General features: G+C 59.5%; 2 protein-coding genes across 3 annotated transcripts; both read right to left on the bottom strand.

The window, feature by feature from the left end:
• Positions 1-38: 38 nt before the first annotated feature.
• On the bottom strand, positions 39-4458 carry LOC133235738 (laminin subunit beta-2-like). Its single transcript, XM_061397591.1, has 9 exons — positions 4375-4458; positions 3951-4207; positions 3655-3819; positions 3407-3545; positions 2431-2620; positions 2209-2350; positions 1873-2046; positions 1514-1670; positions 39-1239 (listed from the first exon to the last, which is right to left on the bottom strand). Exons 1-9 carry the CDS (start codon positions 4385-4387, stop codon positions 1106-1108), a joined length of 1371 nt encoding a protein of 456 aa, XP_061253575.1. The 5' UTR covers positions 4388-4458; the 3' UTR covers positions 39-1105.
• A 330-nt stretch (positions 4459-4788) lies between these two features.
• On the bottom strand, positions 4789-16526 carry LOC133235725 (laminin subunit beta-2-like). Of its 2 annotated transcripts, none has more exons than XM_061397557.1 (26): positions 15494-16526; positions 15324-15409; positions 15011-15192; positions 14738-14864; positions 14584-14657; positions 14286-14474; positions 14154-14217; positions 12611-12810; positions 12403-12523; positions 12132-12320; positions 11854-12033; positions 11619-11731; positions 10947-11026; positions 10704-10860; positions 10186-10332; positions 9857-10015; positions 9648-9769; positions 9034-9154; positions 8141-8333; positions 7904-8047; positions 7588-7819; positions 7347-7510; positions 6579-6818; positions 6265-6485; positions 5614-5710; positions 4789-5099 (listed from the first exon to the last, which is right to left on the bottom strand). In XM_061397557.1, coding segments are annotated over exons 1-26 (3915 nt in total). In that variant the 5' UTR covers positions 15496-16526. The 2 variants fall into 2 exon arrangements, with proteins under 2 accessions (XP_061253541.1, XP_061253542.1); XM_061397558.1 differs by having other exon boundaries at positions 14738-14852.
• Positions 16527-16541: the final 15 nt, after the last annotated feature.

Genomic DNA, 16541 nt, shown 5'->3' with positions numbered 1-16541 from the left:
CTGGGAACTCTCACTCTAGAAACTAGACACAGACCGGCTCACCTGGAAACCTTTATTGTGCCCCCAGGCCCAGGTCTGCACAAAGCCAGGGGAACACTGGGGTTTGGGGTCCTAGGCCACTGTAGTTCAGGGACAAACCAAGTAGGGGTTGTGGCATAAGCCAAGGAGAGGAGTGTCATCTTGGAGACCTCAAGGGGCCATGGAGACTGTGTCCCCAGTGTCGTCGGTGCTATGCGCGTCTCCATCACTTAGGCTTTTCAGTCCCAGGGCTCCAGCATCAGGGGGGCGGTGGAAAGGCGCACTCAGGGTGCCAAGCCCCCTCTTCCGGGACTGTGAGAAGCTTTAGGACAGCATGACCGGAAGGGCAGGACAACATGAGGGTTTGGGAGAGGTGGAGAAAGGCCATCCCCTGTCCAGGCTCTCTGCCTCCCCCAGTCGCTACAACAAGTAGGCATGAGAAGAACTGTTTCCTGGTATGAAAAAGGGAGCTGGGCACCGACAACAGACCACAGCGGTAGCGAGTGAATCCAGATCTTCCGGCTATTCATCCACTCCGGACGTTTCGGCCCACCGGGAGCGCCCAGATCCGGGCTTGGAATGCGGGCTGCGGGAGCGTGTGCCCCACCCAGGCCCCTGGGACCTCGGCGGGGACCAGACTCCGGGGTCCATAGGGCCCTGTCGGGACAACTTTGAGCTTGCTACATCTGCGCCTACTGTCTTGAGTCAGGTGGAGAGTACCCTGGAGTGGCAGGCCCAGGGAAAAAAGCTGGGGTTCTTTAGGGGAAACATCAAGGTTCACCAGTTATCTGGAGTGGGGTCACCAGACACCAGGGGGGTCACGTGGTCAATCTAAGGGGCTCAGGGATACTAGAGGGCGCTCAGAATTATGGATCACTCAGAGATAAGGCTCTATCAGGATCTCGGGGAGCACTAGATGGCCTCAGGGAGTTGTCCGTGACCCCTCCTATTTGTCAAGATCAGCGCACCACTAAATGACAGGCTGTCACATGGATCACTCAGGGTCAGCAGGCACTCTGGTGTCTCTGGGCTCTCAAGGTCAGGGGATTCCTGGGTCACTGTGGGGTCACTTGGAGTCAGACCGAAGTCAGCAGGTGCCGTATGCCCTGGCCCACAGCCGCATGTGGCCCAGTAGCTCTGCTGCCCGCTGCTCGAGAGCCCACAGCGTGGCCACTTTCTTGCCCAGTGCCTCCTCATTCTGAGCCAGGCGGCGTTCCAACCCTGGGGATTAAGGTCATCTGAGCCAGGCTCTGACCTCTGGCCCTAATCTCTGACCCTGGTCCTCATCTCCATCAAGACCCTGACTCTGATCCCAGCCCTAAATAAGCTCTAACACTAATCAACATTTGACCCCTCTGTTCTGGACTTTGACCCCAGCCTGATCCTCATATGAATATGGACCCAACCTGGATCCAGCCCTGACCCTCCCACACCATCCCTCTAACTCTGACCCTGACCACCCCCTGTACCCACCCATCCTGGCCCAGCCACATACCCTCCAGTCTTCTCCAGCTGTTCTGTACCAGTGTTAGCAGCTCTCGGGCCTCAGCGCGCGCCCGGTGTGCCCGCTCTCCTGCATCCTGCACCGCGGCCACAAGGCTGTCCGTGCCCTCCTGCAACTCCATCACACCCAGCTGGGCCACCTGCAGCTCCTAGGGCAGGGCTGGCTCTGAAAGCCCACCCACCTGGACCCTACCATCCCAAAAGCACTGCCTCCTGAAGTTCCCGGGAGGAAGCAGGGCTTTAGAACTGAGACCCTGCCTCAGCCCAGTGTAGCCCAGTCCCACCTAAACTCCAATTCATGCTACTCCACAGGGGTCCCTGGGACCCTGAAGTCCGCTTTTCCCATCTCACCTGGCCCAGGCTCCTGGCCATGCCCAGGGCATGCGTGGCTTGCTCTTCTGCCTCCCGGGCCTGCCGCTGAGTCAGGGCCAAACGGGTCCTGAGAGCCACAGGTCCACTGGACAGATGTCCCAGTACTGGGGTCACATCCCCTGCCAGTGCAACCTGGGCCAGGTGGCTGGCCACCTGGGGTGGAGATCAGGGGATCACAAAGAGCTCACAGCACGGCAGGGTATTTAGCACTGTGTTGTCAGAATAGGTCAAGGATCTCAGGGGAAGAATAGAGATAGCAGCCTCTGAACAAGAGGCGTGAGGGACTGAAGGGCATGGGGGCGGGGCGCGGATCACCTCCTGTACACTGGCCTCCAGACCGTGAAGTCTCTGTTTCACCACCTGCAGCCCTTGCTCTGCAGCCCTTGCATGAGTTCCCGCCTCAGCCAGCACTCCCTCCAAATCCAGCGCTTGGTGCAGAGCCCTGGCTGTACCCACCCTGAAGGATGCAGGCAATCAGTCTGGCATTCCCTTCCTCCCCACCCTCTGACCTCTACCACCAGCCTCCTGGCCCTTCACCTGGTCTGCTGTGCCCAATGGAGGACACCTTCAGCTTTGGGCAGCTCCTGACCCTCGGCATCTGGTGCAGGGAGGGCACCCTGGATCTGATCCAGCAGGAAGGCAAGGCCCGCTGCCCCATCTTGGGGGACAGGCACCACCAGCCCACGCCATGCCACCAGCTCTATGCTCACAGCATCTGCACCTTCAGCTGTGGGAATGGAGGTAGGGATCCTGGACGTGAACTCTGATCCCTGACTCAACGAGCCTTGACCCTAACCTTTCACTGACCCTGCCTCTGATATGACTATACTGTGTGCTAGAGACTGTGTGCATGCTCAGTCATGTCCAGTTCTTTGTGACCCCATGGACTGGAGCCCGCCAGGCTCCTCTGTCCATGGGATTCCCCAGGCAAGAATACTGGAATGGGTTGCCATTTCCTCCTCCAAGGGATCTTCCCAACTCAGGGACCGAACCCATGTCTCCTGCACTGGCAGGTGAATTCTTTACCACTGAGCCATCTGGGAAGCTCATGCTAGACGCTTCCAAGAACCAATTGTTACATTTTCAGGAATTATATTAAGCGCTTGTTAAATAATGTGTGTGTGTGTGTGTGTGTTCAGTCACTCAGTCTTGTCCAACTCTTTGTGATCCCTATGGACTGTGGCCCACCAGGCTCCTCTGTCCATGGGATTCCCCAGGCAAGAATACTGGAGTGGGCTGCCATTTCCTCCTCCAGTTGTTAAATAATAGGTAGGCTGATATCAGCCATGATGGGAATTACTCATACCATGAAAATTGACAAACATTACAAATCAAGTCCTCCTGACCCCTAGGTCTAACCTGTTCAAGATTCGCTAGCACACTAGTGCTCCCACTGGACCCCTGGTCAGCCCTGACAAGTCTTCCTCATTCTAGGAGTATCCTAGCAGGGTCCTGGAGACCCACCTGCCCCTGCCCTCAGCAGTGAACAGACATATAACCAGCAGACATGTACCCAAGAGGAAATGCTGGACGGTCTGCACAGTTGCTTGCACACGAGCCATGGTGGCCACGCCCCAGGGCCCCCTTGCACGACGCCACGTCTCCCAGGCCTGGATTCCTGTGGAGCTTGCAGTGGCCTGGGTCTGCCGTAGCTGGTAGGGGTGGGCCATATATGGAATGTGTCTCTTGTGAGCCCATGGCCAAGGCATCGTACCCTGTGACTCCCCCAGGCCCCCCTCCACAGACCCCACAGCTCTGTACCAGATGCTGGCACTGCTCCAAGGTGATGAATGCTATGTCCAGGCTATGGGAGGAGTCACGGGAGGCAATGAGAGCCCACTGGGAGGTAGGCAGGGTCCCAGGGCAAGAGGGAACACCAGAGGGCACAGGAACATGGGCCAGCCCAGGTCCCTGACCCCTGCATCCCTGCCAACAAGATCAGGGTCCCAGTGAGGAATTTATGTCCTGGATCTCGAATGGCCCTACATTCAGTTTAGCCCCAGGAGAGAGTCCTCTCCTTGGCAAAACATCCCCCAGTGACCCATATTTCCACCCACCACTCCAGCTTTGTCTAGCAGTCCCAGAAGCCGAGGGCTCAGCCTCTGGACCCTGTCAACCAGCCCCTTCAATTTCAGCCGCAACACAGCTGGCCCTCTGGGCCGGCCTGTTGCCCACAGTAGCTGCTCTGTCCACCGCCGGGCCTCCTGGGCCTGTCCCAGGAGGCTTTCTGGTCCTCCAAGTGTGGCCACGACCTGGACTGTACGCAGGGCCTCTTGAGAAAGCAGGGCAGCTGAGGAGACCTGGGCCTTAGCATCTGTAGGTGATGGGAATGACAGAGGGGTGGCTCGGGGCTCCACTGGCTGAGGTGGGGTCCATCAGCCTCCTGGGCCCCCCAGATACATAAGCAAAGGCACCTATTCCCTTCCTCCTGGCCCAGCCTTGCCCCCACCCTCACCTGTGGCCCATCTACCTTGGCCTCACCTTGGGCTCCCATGGCCTTCCTGGGCCAGGCCAGGCCCTTGACACAGTCTAACTCCTGGGATAATTCTTCCAGATGTTCACACTGTCCCCTAACCCATGAGTCTCTCTCTGCCACAACCTGTGCTGTGACCCATAGTGTCTGGCCCAATGTGGTTCTTTCTGTCCTGTGGGAAGATGGAATATCAGCCTGGCCACAGATGCCCTTTTCCCCCTGTCTCCTCACTCCAGAGGACTCACCTCACTTTCGAACCCAGGACTCAGATAGCCAGCCAGAGACCGTCTGAGTCCCTGACCCTGGGAGGCCAGCTGCAGCCCTCCTCCCTAATGACCCCAGACCCCTTGCCTGAGTCCGGTGATCCACTCTGTAAATTGTTGCAGGGGACCTCTGGTGGGGGAAGGTGATTCCAGGAGTGTCTAGGCCTGCTGGAGTTTACCCTCCAGGGCCTGCAGCTGATCTCCCCGGAGCCCAGCACCCCAGCCAGGCATGCCCTGGCGCAGGGCAGCCACCTCATGGACCATGGTGTCCAGATGCAGCTGGAGGGGAGCCAGGCGTTGGTCCCAGGAGGCGAAGCAGGGAGGGCAGGACGTGCAGTGTGGGAAGCTTCCTGTGGAGCCACGGGCACACGCCTGGCACCTCGGCCCTGAGATACCCTCTCGGCAGCGGCAGGTGCCTGTGTGCGGGTCACAGCTGGGCGAGATGGAGCCCTGGGGGTCACAGGCACAGGCTGTGCCAAGAGAGACAGGGTCAGGGCAGGGAGCAGGTGGCGCTCACCCCAGCCCCGCCCCCACCAAGCCAGGAAGAGGAAAACTGCCCTGTGTGAGCGTGGTGGTCTCTCCTAAGCCACTGCTCCGACGGCCAGGGGTACTGGCATCTACCCCGGCCAGAGGGGCCATCCCGAGTGGCTGCCTTTGGGCAGGAAGACAGCCTGGGGCTCCAAGGGCTCTGCAGCCCAGGCTGGGGTCAGCTCGGGTCAAGACTGGCAGGTGGGGTCAGGAGAGAACCACCCAGCATGTCTGCTCCACAGACCCACCTGACATGGCCTTGCCTACACTCTTTCCCTGTAGCTGTTTTCACGACTATTACTTTAAGTTTTGGAGGAAACAGCCATGAACACGTTGTGCACTCCCTCAGGTCAAGCCCAGGGTTCCCCTGCCCCCGCCACCCCACCCCAAGGGCCCTGTCAGGACGGCCTCACCCCTGGTGGTGGTGGAGCGTGTGAACCAGTGTGCCCCGCTCACCTCTGCACTCCTGCTCCGGGTCACCCCAGTACCCATCCTGACACCGGGAGCACGTGCGGCCCCCAAATCCTGCCCGGCAGGGGCACTGACCCGTGACCTGAGGGAAAAGAGTGTGGCCAGTCAGTGAAACAACGAGGGAGGGAGAAGGGCAAGAGGGCCCAGAGCAGCACACTGGTGCCGCCCCTCAGCCCTGTCCCAGCCAGGCAGTACCCACACTTGTGCTTGGCAGCAGGCTCCTCCCCTCCTTCTGCCTCTGGTCTGAGCCCCAGGCCAGCCCCCACTTTCCCACCATCCCCCGACGGGCCCTCTGCGTTCTCAGCTCCTGACAGGCCCCTGTGTGTCCCGAGTTGAGCGCCCCGCTGTCTCCACACCCTCTGACTCCCTGACTCCCACCCTGTCCACACCAGGGACCCGAGAACACACTTCAGATCTTGTCTCCTTCAGGCACCAAATGAATGGGGTTGGACCTGTGTGGTCTCAGGTTTGCTCACAGCTCACGTCACACGAGAGCACAGACACACAGCTGTTCGCAGCCCTGTACACCTCTGTGTTAACACTCACACCGGCCCTAAATCACACCATGTCACAGGCATGGACATGCACTCACACCTGGCCACGGCCGCGTGCCACGCACAACACGGGCTGACTCACCGGGTGACACCCCGGCTGCAAAGTGTGTCGGGCGTGGCAGCTGCAGGGCTCACAGCCCCGGGGCCCCCCGAGGTTCCAGAAGAGGGGGGCACAGCGGCTACAGTCCCGCCCCAGTGTGTGGGGGCGGCAGGGGCACTGCCCGCTGACCGGGTCACAGAAGCAGGCTTCAGCCTCAGGTGGGCACCTTACAGGGCTGGTGCCCCGGGGGTCACAGCTGCAGCCTGGGGACAGGAAGGGCTTGACAGGGGCTGAGGAATGCAAATCCACCCCTCCCCCACCTGGGACGCCCTCACCCACCCCACCCACACACTCACGCCGGCAGCCCCCTGGGCGCAGGGCACTGCCGTGGAAGCCAGGCCGGCAGTGGGCACAGCCAGCGCCGTGGCTGTGGTGCAGACAGCGCTGGCAATGTCCGCTGTGGGGGTCACAGGCGGCTGGGTCACGGGGATCAATATTGTTGTTGCACTGGCAGGGCCGGCAGGGACTCCTTCTGGGGTCATCTCCAGGCCAGGGGCGCCCAAAGTAGCCGGGGGAGCAGCGGTCACAGCGGGGTCCTGGAGTGGATGGAAGTGAGAGGGGGTTATGTTAGGTGTCTTCCTATACCTTCGGGGCCTCTGGGTCCCACTTAACCAGCCAAAAAGTCTGCCATCCAGCCAGGAGGGCAGAGGATAGGATAGACACACTGTGGCCCATCTTCTTGGTCTACAAGTTCCACGCCTCTAATGCATTAAGAATGGGAACTCTCGGGACTTCCCAGGTGGTCCAATGGTAAAGGATTCACCTTCCAATGCAGGGGACACGGGTTCAATCCCTGATCGGGGAACTAAGATTCTATATGCCCCATGGCAAGTAAGCCCACGCGCCACAACTAGAAAAGCCTGCTCACTGCACCCACTGAGCCTGTGCATCACAACAAAGACCCAGCACAGCCAGAAAAAAAGAATGGGAACTCCTTGAAGAGAGGAGCCCAGCCTGTAGCTCAAACACACAGGTGGCACTGGCAGAGATTTGCTTTGTGGACCTAACAGGACTGTGAACAAGTGAGCGGGGCTGTGGGTTGGTCACTGCCAACCGTGCCTCACCTGCATAGCCGGGGGCACAGAGGCACAGGACACGTCCACTGGTGCTGTCCACATGGCAGGAGGTCCCATGATAGAGGCCTGAGCCAGGGTGCCCAGGACAGGGGCAGGGCTGGCACCGCTGGCCTGAGCCCAGGGTGGGGTCTCCATAGTAGCCATCCAAGCACCTGGGGGCAGTGGCATGTGGAGCGGGGGCCTAGACCCTCATCCTGACCCCTCCCCAACCCTTCCAGGGCAGCCTCACCTCTCACAATGCCGGCCTGTGGTGGCTCCGCGGCAGTCCTGGCAGACGCCTGTGAGTGGGTGGCACAACTCGGCGTGTCCATTGCAGGCACAGGGCTGGCAGCGTGGGAAGCCCCACCGGCCAGAGAGGCAACGGTCACAGCGGCGACCAGCACAGCCTGCCCAACACGTGCACTGCCCACTCGTAGAGTTACAGACGGCACTGGCAGCCCCCTCGGGGTGGCAGCGGCACTCTGGGAAGTGACAGGGCAATCAAGCCACATAGAGAAATGACATGCTGGTCCCAGACCCCACACCCACGGGCCCTGAAGGCTCACCATGGCACCCGGTGGGCCCGAGGCCAAATGTCCCAGGCAAGCAGCGGTCACAGGTACGACCTGTGATATTAGGGCGGCAGGGGCATTGCCCCCCCAGTGGGGCACACTCGGTGCTCAGTGAACCCTGCAGGTGGCACTCACATGCTGGCAGGAGAAATGGCAAAATCAGATGAACCCTGCGGGGCCCACTGCAACCCCCATCCTCCAGTCCCCCTCCAGCCATGGCCACACGCTCACCGAGGCCACCTCCATGGAGCAGGGCTGAGATGCTGCAGGCGAGGCGGGCACAGGCCTCAGGCATGCTTTGGGGTGGGCTCACCCTCGCTGCCTCCAGGCAGCCCGCCTCGTGGAGCTCCTGCAAGCGCCTCAGGGCCCCCGGGTCCACGGACCTCAGTCCAGGCAACTCTCCAACCCGCGGCAGGAGCACTACCTAGTAGGAGGGTAGAGGGTGGAGGGCAGGGGACAGTAAGCCCCGTCCCACTTACTCACACCTGTGCTGGAACTTCCGTTTGTACACACGTTGGCCTTCACAGCCCCTTCCTGCCGCTTTCCTGTTTCTCTTTTGAGTCTATTTCTCTTTCCTCTCTAGTGGCCCCAGGGATTCCCTGGTGGCTGAGACAGCAAAGAATCTGCCCACAATGCAGGAGATCGGGGTTCGATCTCTGGGTCAGGAAGATACCCTGGAGTAGGGAACGGCTACCCACTCCAGTATTCTTGCCTGGAGAATTCCATGGGGTTACAGAGTTGAATATGACTGAGAGACTCACACACACATCAGTGGCCCCAAACCAATCTAGGCACTGCCACCCTCACTCCGAATCACTGCAGCAGCCACCCTCTAGCAGTGTCTTCCCTGCTCCAATCCCTTCCAGGGCTCCCACTTCCCCAGGACAAGCCCCTCCTCTGGCCCACAAGGTCCTGTGAGGCCTGGTGCCTGCCTGGCTGACCTGCCCTTGGCACATGTGTTCTCCCTGCCTGGATCCTCCTCCTTCCCTCTCTCCACCTACCTCAGGCCTCTTGGTGCAACTCTAGGCCTCCATGACTCCCTGTCCCTGGGCCCACTGCACCCACACTGTCCTGCTATAATTTGTGTCTCCCCCAGATGTGGCGGGGAGCCCCTAGGAGCTCACTGAATCCAGGAGGATCGTGCCCCCTTCGGGTCTCCGCCCCTCCTTGGTCCGCCACAGCCGCAGGGTCACGGAGTAGCGGGTTCCGGGTTCAAAGCAGAACGGTCTGGAAAGAACCACGGCTCTGCAGGGACCGGGGAGAGGAGTAAGGGTGGGCTGAGGAGGTCATGATCACGCGGTCCAGGAACGCTCCATTTCCACTGTGCAGACGTGGGGTCTGGTGTTTCATCATACGAGCAGTGAAGAAACATTAAGGTGGAACTAAACCCTGCCCTGTTTTACATTAGGTCCCTGTTTTGAATGTTCTATGACATGTTAGCTTCCCTGGTGGCTCAGTGGTAAAGAACCTGCATTGGCAGGCGACGCGGGTTTGATCCCTGGACTGGGAAGATCTCCCAGAGGAGGGCATGGCAACCCACTCCAGTATTCTTGCCTGGAGAATTCCATGGACAGAGGAACCTGGCGGGCTACAGTCTATGGGGTTGCAAAAGAGTCGGACATGATTTATCAACTAAAGATGTAACATGTTGGGCGTTTCCCACTTCGTTTGGGTATTGCTTCAGATGTGTTGGCTACATAATAGAGTCTTGGTTTGGGGGTCACAGGGTTCCCCCTACCTGCGCGCATGGGTCAAGGTCGCCTGGAACAGCTGCTCTGAGGGCAACGGACGGGCACAGTGGGTACTGCGGGGCTGTGACTGGGCACGGACCCGGACTAATGCCTGCCACACTTCAGGTGCCTAGGATCAGGAGCCAGCAGTCAAGAAGCTGCCCCAACCCACCACCTGGCACCACCCACCTACCTGGCTGGCAACCATGCCACTGACCTGGGTCTCATAGCGTAGGACGATGTCATAGTCCAGGGTGCGAGGCACTGTGGGTGCCAGCAGAGAGAGGCCAGCCCCGTCCACCACACGTGCGAAGTCTGAGCCCCTCCCCAGTGCAAAGCCAGATCCCTGATGCAGGGGCGGGGGCTTCCCTGGGGTCTGGATGTGAGACACAGACTCCTAGGCCCAAACCATTCCAGGACCGAGAACACTCAGGATTCAGGTTCCCATTCCTCTAAGATCCCAGTGACCCACAGCCCCAGGGCTTGGGCCCCTCCCTACTAAGACCTAGCGACCTATGACCCAACCCTGCCCCTCGGAGTCCTTACCCTGGGCAGCTGGTGGCTGTACCGGGCTTGCCTGGCACGTTGGAGGACACAGTCAGGGTCACGCTGTCTCCAAAGTCGGGGCCCGAGCCAACCAGAGGAGGTCCCTGGGGCTGGTGTACAGTAGCGGGGAGCAGGCCAGGGGGCTCCCTGGGGGCAAGTCAATTGTCAGTGTCCTCCCATACTGTCCTGGCTGGGGATTTTTTTTTTCTTTTGGCCACAGTTTGCAACTTGTGGAATCTTACTTCCCTGAGCAGGGATTGAACCCACCACCCTCAGCAGTGAGAGCTCAAAGTTCTAACCACTGGACCACCAGGGAAAACCTGTCATGGGAATATGTTCCCACTCTGTTCAAGTCACCAAACTTCCAGCCATGCTGATTCCACCCCTACCTGGACCTGCCTCACCTTCCTAACCCTGTCCGGCCTCTTCTTCCAACTAGCTCTCTCTGGACGTGCTCTCCCTGCCCTGAGCCCCAAGGTGTGAGCCTTGATTTCCCCCTGCCCCTGCTGGACACTCACAGGCAGCTGGGGGTCAGCAGGCTGGAGGCTGCGGCCATGCTCTGCTTCGGCAGTGGCCTGGTCGAGGGTGGCGCAGAAGTACCCAGACTGGAGTTCCTGGCAGCGGCGGCCATGCAGGTGGGGGCGGCAGAGGCAGAGGCCCTGCCCTGCAGAACACCTGGGCCAGAGTGGGGACGGGGATGGGACACAGTCGACTCCCCAACTCTCTCCGCTGGACCCAGACCCCCAGGCCCTGCCCTGTACCTGTTGCTGTAGGCACCCCCAAAGTCACAGTCACAGGGCCGACAGCCTAGAGAGTCACTGCTCAGACCCCAGAACTCAGGCTGTAAAAGAAGAAGGTGGGTGGAGGAAGGAGAGGAAGATGTGGGCAATGAGAGGACCATCAGGAGCCTGGGGCTGAAAGTATACGGGGACCAGTAGTAGGAAGAAGCTGGTGGGGGAGCTCAGGGCTTGAATGCTCTTCTGTGTCCATCTGGGAAGGCCAGAGGGGCCCCTGGTGGACTCCTGCACGGCTCCACAGAGGGGAGGTAAGAGGAGGAGGACACAACCAGGAGTAAAATAAAAGTTAAAGGACTTGAAACGTTCAAGGAGAGGCAAGAAGGGGATGCTCCGAGTGCCTCTTCAACCTCTTTTACTGTGAAACACCTTTAAACTCAGTGCACCATACTTCTGCCACTCCTTTTAACTGCTTTTCCTTCTTTTGTTACCAAAGCTCCCCCATGCTGGCTCAGCTAGCCAGGGCGGCGCTGACTCTGGTGACCAGGTCAGGAAGTGGCACCGACCCACCTTCAAGGCTCAGTCTGCACTCACACTTGTTACAACCTGGTACTTGCCAGCTTCTAGAAGCTCAGCACCCCATTTCAAGGTCAGATCAGAAGCGGGGGGTGGGGGGGTGGGGGGAGGTTCAAGCCTCACCAGACAGCGGCTGCAGTCCCGTCCAGAGACAAAGCGTTTGCAGTGACAGGCACCGCTGGATGGATCACAGGCCTGAGTGCTGGGGACCCGGCCCCGGGCGTTGCACCTGCAGGCTAGGGCACACAGCTGTCAGAGTGCTTCGGGACTGCTGCGGGGGCCGGGGTGCTATTAGGGCAGTAACTGGGGACAGAGCAAGGAGGACCTGGGGATGGGGGTCACGCTGAGGGTCACTCACGCTGGCAGCCTTCTGACTGGGTGAGGCTCAGGCCATAGTGACCTGGCCGGCAGGAGTCACAGCGCTGGCCCCAGACGTGAACTTTGCAGCGACACTGCCCAGAGAGGAGACCCTGGGTGGTGTCTGTGTAGGCATCACACAAACCCCCTTCCAGGGCACCCATAGGGTTGCAGTCACAGGCTGGGTCAGGGGTCAGAAGTGGGGACAGAGTCAGGTCAGAGGTCATGTGAAGTTTAAGGATCAAGGTCACAACTGGGATCGGGGACTGGAGGGCTCACGTTTGCAGGAGTGAAGGGAGCGGGGGTCCTCCAGGGGGTCCCGGTGGAAGAAGGGCTGGCAGAGCTCACAGTGGCGCCCGGCCGTGTTGTGTTGACATGCATCGCACACACCTCCACTCACGTTGCCAGATGCGAGATACAGGGCCATGTCAAAGTGACAACTGCGGGCGTGCCCATGGCACTTGCATTCTGGAGCCGGGCAAAGAAGGTGGGCATGGAGTGGGCTGACCCATGGCAGGTGTGGCCAGACAAAGCGGGGCATGGCACCTACCCTGGCAGGTGTGGGGGTACCCAGGCTCTGCTGCCTGCCACGGGTGGTCCTGGTACAGGCCCTGGCAACGTTCACAGTGGGTACCAGTGGTGTGGTGGCGGCAGACACAATGGCCATGCACCTAACAGGGATGAGGGCAAGATGAGTCGGCCCTGGTTCCCTGGCTTACCCTCCCACCAGCCACTGGTGCCCCTCCGGGAGTACTCACCATGCCTTCCACGCTGGGTGGGGACCCGGGTGCGGGCCTGCACTCGGAAGCATGGCCGTGGCACAGGCAGCTGCCTGCAATCACTAGCTCATAGAGAGCATAGTAGTAGAAGGGGTGGCCCCTGAGGCCCCCCAGGGGCCTGTCACCCAGTGTGTGCAGCTTGGAGAAGTTCACACGGAGGTTAGTCACACGCAGGAGTTCTGGAGACATATGGAGAGCCCTCAGGTGCACAGAGGTTGTGACCCCTCTATGCCAAAGGTGGAGGCGGCACTGTGGGGTTTCTCCCCTCTCTACATCACTGAAGCCACTCCTCCAGCACCTGCGCTGTGCGATTCTCCCACCCCAACCCCCTGAGTATACCGTTTTAGGATGAGCACATCCCAGTGGCGATTATCCCACCTCTGCGCTGCGTCAGACCTGCCATCACCCCGGGGCTGAGACAGGCACACCCCACTGCTCCCTGGACACCCCTTTCCAGTATCACTAGATACGGGAAACCTGCTTCCCCAGTGCAGTAAAGGGCCCCATTCCCCAGCCTGTCACTAGACTCAGAGATCAGGTCTTCACCCAGCCAAACCACTTGCGGTATGTGTATTTATTGACTGCCCATCTTATTTGTTATGTGAGCTCCAAGACAGTTACCCTGTCTATCCTCTCCACTGAGCACTGCCCAGATGCCAGGCCCACAGTGGGGCTCCATGGGTCCACGGCCCCCTTTCTCTACACAGCTTAACTCAGTTACCAAGCCAAGGCCACCTCCTGTATCTCTTTGCCAGAGGTCCCTTTTCTTCTCATCAGAGGAACACGCTCTAGGCCTTAGAAGGGTGAAAGGTGTGTGTGCACATGCATGCCCAGTAGCTGGTAGTAATCTAAGTAAGTCAAGGTGGGTGGAGATCGTAGAACATAGATAAAAAGCTACTTTGGGGTTTGTCATCCTGTTCTGGCCCTCTCCTGGCCTGGTTCTGGGCTGCCCTGCTGGGTTATGTTATGTTTCTCTTGTCCTTTAACAAGATTTATTTCACAAGGAAGAGATCCCACCCAGAGACATGATGGCACCACCTGGTGGCAGCTTCCGGAATGCAGTAAACTAAGGCGGGGTGGGAGGGCAGACAGGACCATGAAGGGGCTGTGATGGGGAACAGGGACAGTGGCTCACAGTTTACGGGGTACAGTGTGATACAAGTAGAGGTGGGGGAAAAAGATTGGTCTGGCAGGGCCAGGAGTGATGGGGACCACAGTAGGGCCTCCTCACAAAGGACTTCAGTGATGGGGCAGAAATATAAACTGCTAGCATGCTGGTCCCTATGCATTGGGCACAGGTATGGGGAGCACTAACGGGACATGCATGGGGAGCCCTGACAGGGGCCACAGTAAAGGACCAGGATGCGGCAAGGCTGCGAAACAATCGCTGGGGGGGCTGAGCTGGTTTGCCTGCCGCTCTGCCCAACTAGTGCACAAACTTAGGCAGGATCTCTCCTCCCACAGGTAGGTTTCTGGTTTTCCTGACACACAAGGAATCCAGGACTGACCGTGGGATAGTTACCCTGAATCTCCGCATTGTTTGTGTTCTCCGCCAGAAAGGATGGGTCCAGAACTTGGAAAATTACCTGGGAAGAAGCAAGCCTGAGCCTCTGGCTTCATGCCAGGGCCCCACCCTCCTTCCTCTGGGCCTGACCTCTCCCTCAGTGGCAGGCTCGATGTCTGAGTAACGCTGGTCACAGACGAGGTCACTGACTCTGCGGCCAGGGGCAGGAGGGATCCCAGGAAAGAGGCCTGAGCAGTTGTGGGCAAAGTAGCGGAACACATGCCAGGAGTGGCCATGGTCCACTGAGCGCTCAAGGAGCAGAGCTGCTGGGCGGAATGTCTGGGGACAAGAGAGGGTCCTTGGGTCACCAGGGGTACCCATCAGTGGTGGCCATCGGGTCAGGATCAGGAGGCAGAGAATAAGACTTCAGGGTGGGGCGCTGGGTCACCTTAAAAGTCATGATGAGGTGGGTAAAGTAAAAGGCACCTTCTAGGTCCAACTGGATGGTGACATTCTCAACACCTGTAACCACAAGGGCTGCTCAGTGGCCAGGCCTTGACCCGAGCCCAGACCTGCACACAGGGGCACACGAGGACCCTCACCACTCTCTGCTTGCCACCAGGTCTTTCTGCCATCAGGGTCACTCCGGGAGACCACATTCTCAATGCCATGGCTTTTCCCATCCCGAGAATCACAAAAGCAGCAATTCTGAGAGTCCTGGAGAAGCGCCTGAGGAGAGTTACTCAGCAGAAAGTGTATGGTTGGCCCCTACCCGCCTCCAAAACTTCACAGCAATGACCTGAACTCCCATGGGAGCTGAACTTGTCCAAAAAACCCAAAGATACCACCTCCAGAGGCCATACCCTTCTCCCTACCTGTAGTTTACTGACAACACAGTAGAGTTCAGGGCCATGGAGGCCACAGGTAGATGAGGTTCGAAGGCTCTGGCCACGGCCAATAACCAGGTTGCCAGTAGGTGGGTGGCAGTTGCCACCTGAGCAGCCGGGAGGAGGCATCATGTCTGGTACCTCCTGGGCACTTGTTCTGGGAGCCGGGACTTGGAGGGGGCAGGGTCTGAGTAGAGATCCTAGGGGTACCCTCCCCCCACCTCACCCCATCCCCCAGGAAAGCCTGGTGATTTCTCCTCCCCCTCCAAAAGGCTCTCAGGGAAAAAGACTCATCTCTCACCCATGGGTGGCAGCAGCAGCAGCAGGGCTAAGAGAAGGGGGCCTAGCCCGGCTGGGGCTCCTGGGCAGTGGGAGCCAGCATCAGGCCTGAGAAAGAGGATGCAGAGTGGGGCCCTAGCTGGGCCGTCCCCAGGATCTGAGTGCGGCCCTCAGTCCCATACCCATACTCACATGGTAGCTGAACGCAAGGCTATCAGAGCCAGGGAGCATGCAGGGTGGGGCCACGGCGCAGCTGGGAGCAGGGAGGTCCCCAGAGCCGGAGAAACCAAGGGAGGCCGTGGATGGGGACAGGATATTAATGGCGGCCACCAGATGCAGACGGAGGGTGGGGAGGGCAAGCGGCACACAGAGCTTCTCCGCCATCCAACGCAGCTGGCGCTAGTGGGGCCTAGTGGGGCCGCGGTTCAGACTAACCCACACGGGCAGAAAAGACCTGATTCTCATTCAAATGAGCTTCCACCCCAGCCCTGAAAGGCTGTTCTCTAGGAGCCTCTGGGGAATGTGTCCCCCTCCCCACCAGCCCCAGACGCTGCCTTTCAGGCTGGGCAGCCAGTGAAGGGCTGGCAGATGGGCAGGGAGCTTGTTTTGTCCAGGGCCCAGGGCCCTACCCCCTCTCCAAAGCAGACAGAACCAATAATGTTTGAAACGCACAGGCCCCCGTTGGAAAACGTGCTGAGACTGGACCTGGAAACGGAGCACTTGGAACCCAGGCAGAGTACAGAGAGAAGCAGTGTGCAAACTTTCCAGGCTCAGCAATCACAGCACTCCACCCACCCAAGAGTGTCCTGGTCAGTGAGGAGACTCTGGCCCTACAACCCAGAGCCACCCTGACCTCTGACTCAACCCCCAACCCCTTGCCACCAACTGGGGAAATTCAAGCTAGACCCTCTCCTGAAAGGAGCAGAACACAGAACAGGCAGAAGTACTTCAGCCCATTTAGGCCTGGCTCTGCCCCAGACAAGCCCCGACAAGGCCCCAAGGTTTCAGCCACAGTAGACAAGGCCAGCTGTCTGCACCACCCGTTCCCTGGACTAAAAACCTGTGGCTGCAAGCTGCCCCATGTAGTCACCTGCTGTCCTCCTCCAAGGGGCCTATCTGGGCAACACACCAGGGCAGCCCCAAGGGGAGGTGTCCCACTTGAGTGGCTCGGCCGCCCCCCTTTCACTCATACCCATGACGTTCCCCAGGCTACCAGGCTCCTCTCTGGCATCCTTGTTCC

Source organism: Bos javanicus, chromosome 22, assembly GCF_032452875.1.
Source record: "Bos javanicus breed banteng chromosome 22, ARS-OSU_banteng_1.0, whole genome shotgun sequence".
Lineage (NCBI taxonomy): Eukaryota > Metazoa > Chordata > Mammalia > Artiodactyla > Bovidae > Bos > Bos javanicus.
Note: the sequence above shows the minus strand (reverse complement) of the source record. Positions and strands in the feature narration are given on the sequence as shown.

Bases quoted from the DNA above. Each gene is read 5' to 3' on its own strand.
- LOC133235738 (XM_061397591.1), bottom strand. The intron at 2,047-2,208 runs GTGATCCGCGCC...TCTCCACCCCAG, and splicing joins TGGAGGCCAGTGTACAGGAG to GTGGCCAGCCACCTGGCCCA. The intron at 1,671-1,872 runs GTGAGATGGGAA...GCCCTGCCCTAG, and splicing joins TGGCCAGGAGCCTGGGCCAG to GAGCTGCAGGTGGCCCAGCT.
- LOC133235725 (XM_061397557.1), bottom strand. The intron at 10,333-10,703 runs GTGAGTGTCCAG...ACTTGCCCCCAG, and splicing joins CTGCTGACCCCCAGCTGCCT to GGAGCCCCCTGGCCTGCTCC. The intron at 10,016-10,185 runs GTAAGGACTCCG...TCTCACATCCAG, and splicing joins ACAGCCACCAGCTGCCCAGG to ACCCCAGGGAAGCCCCCGCC.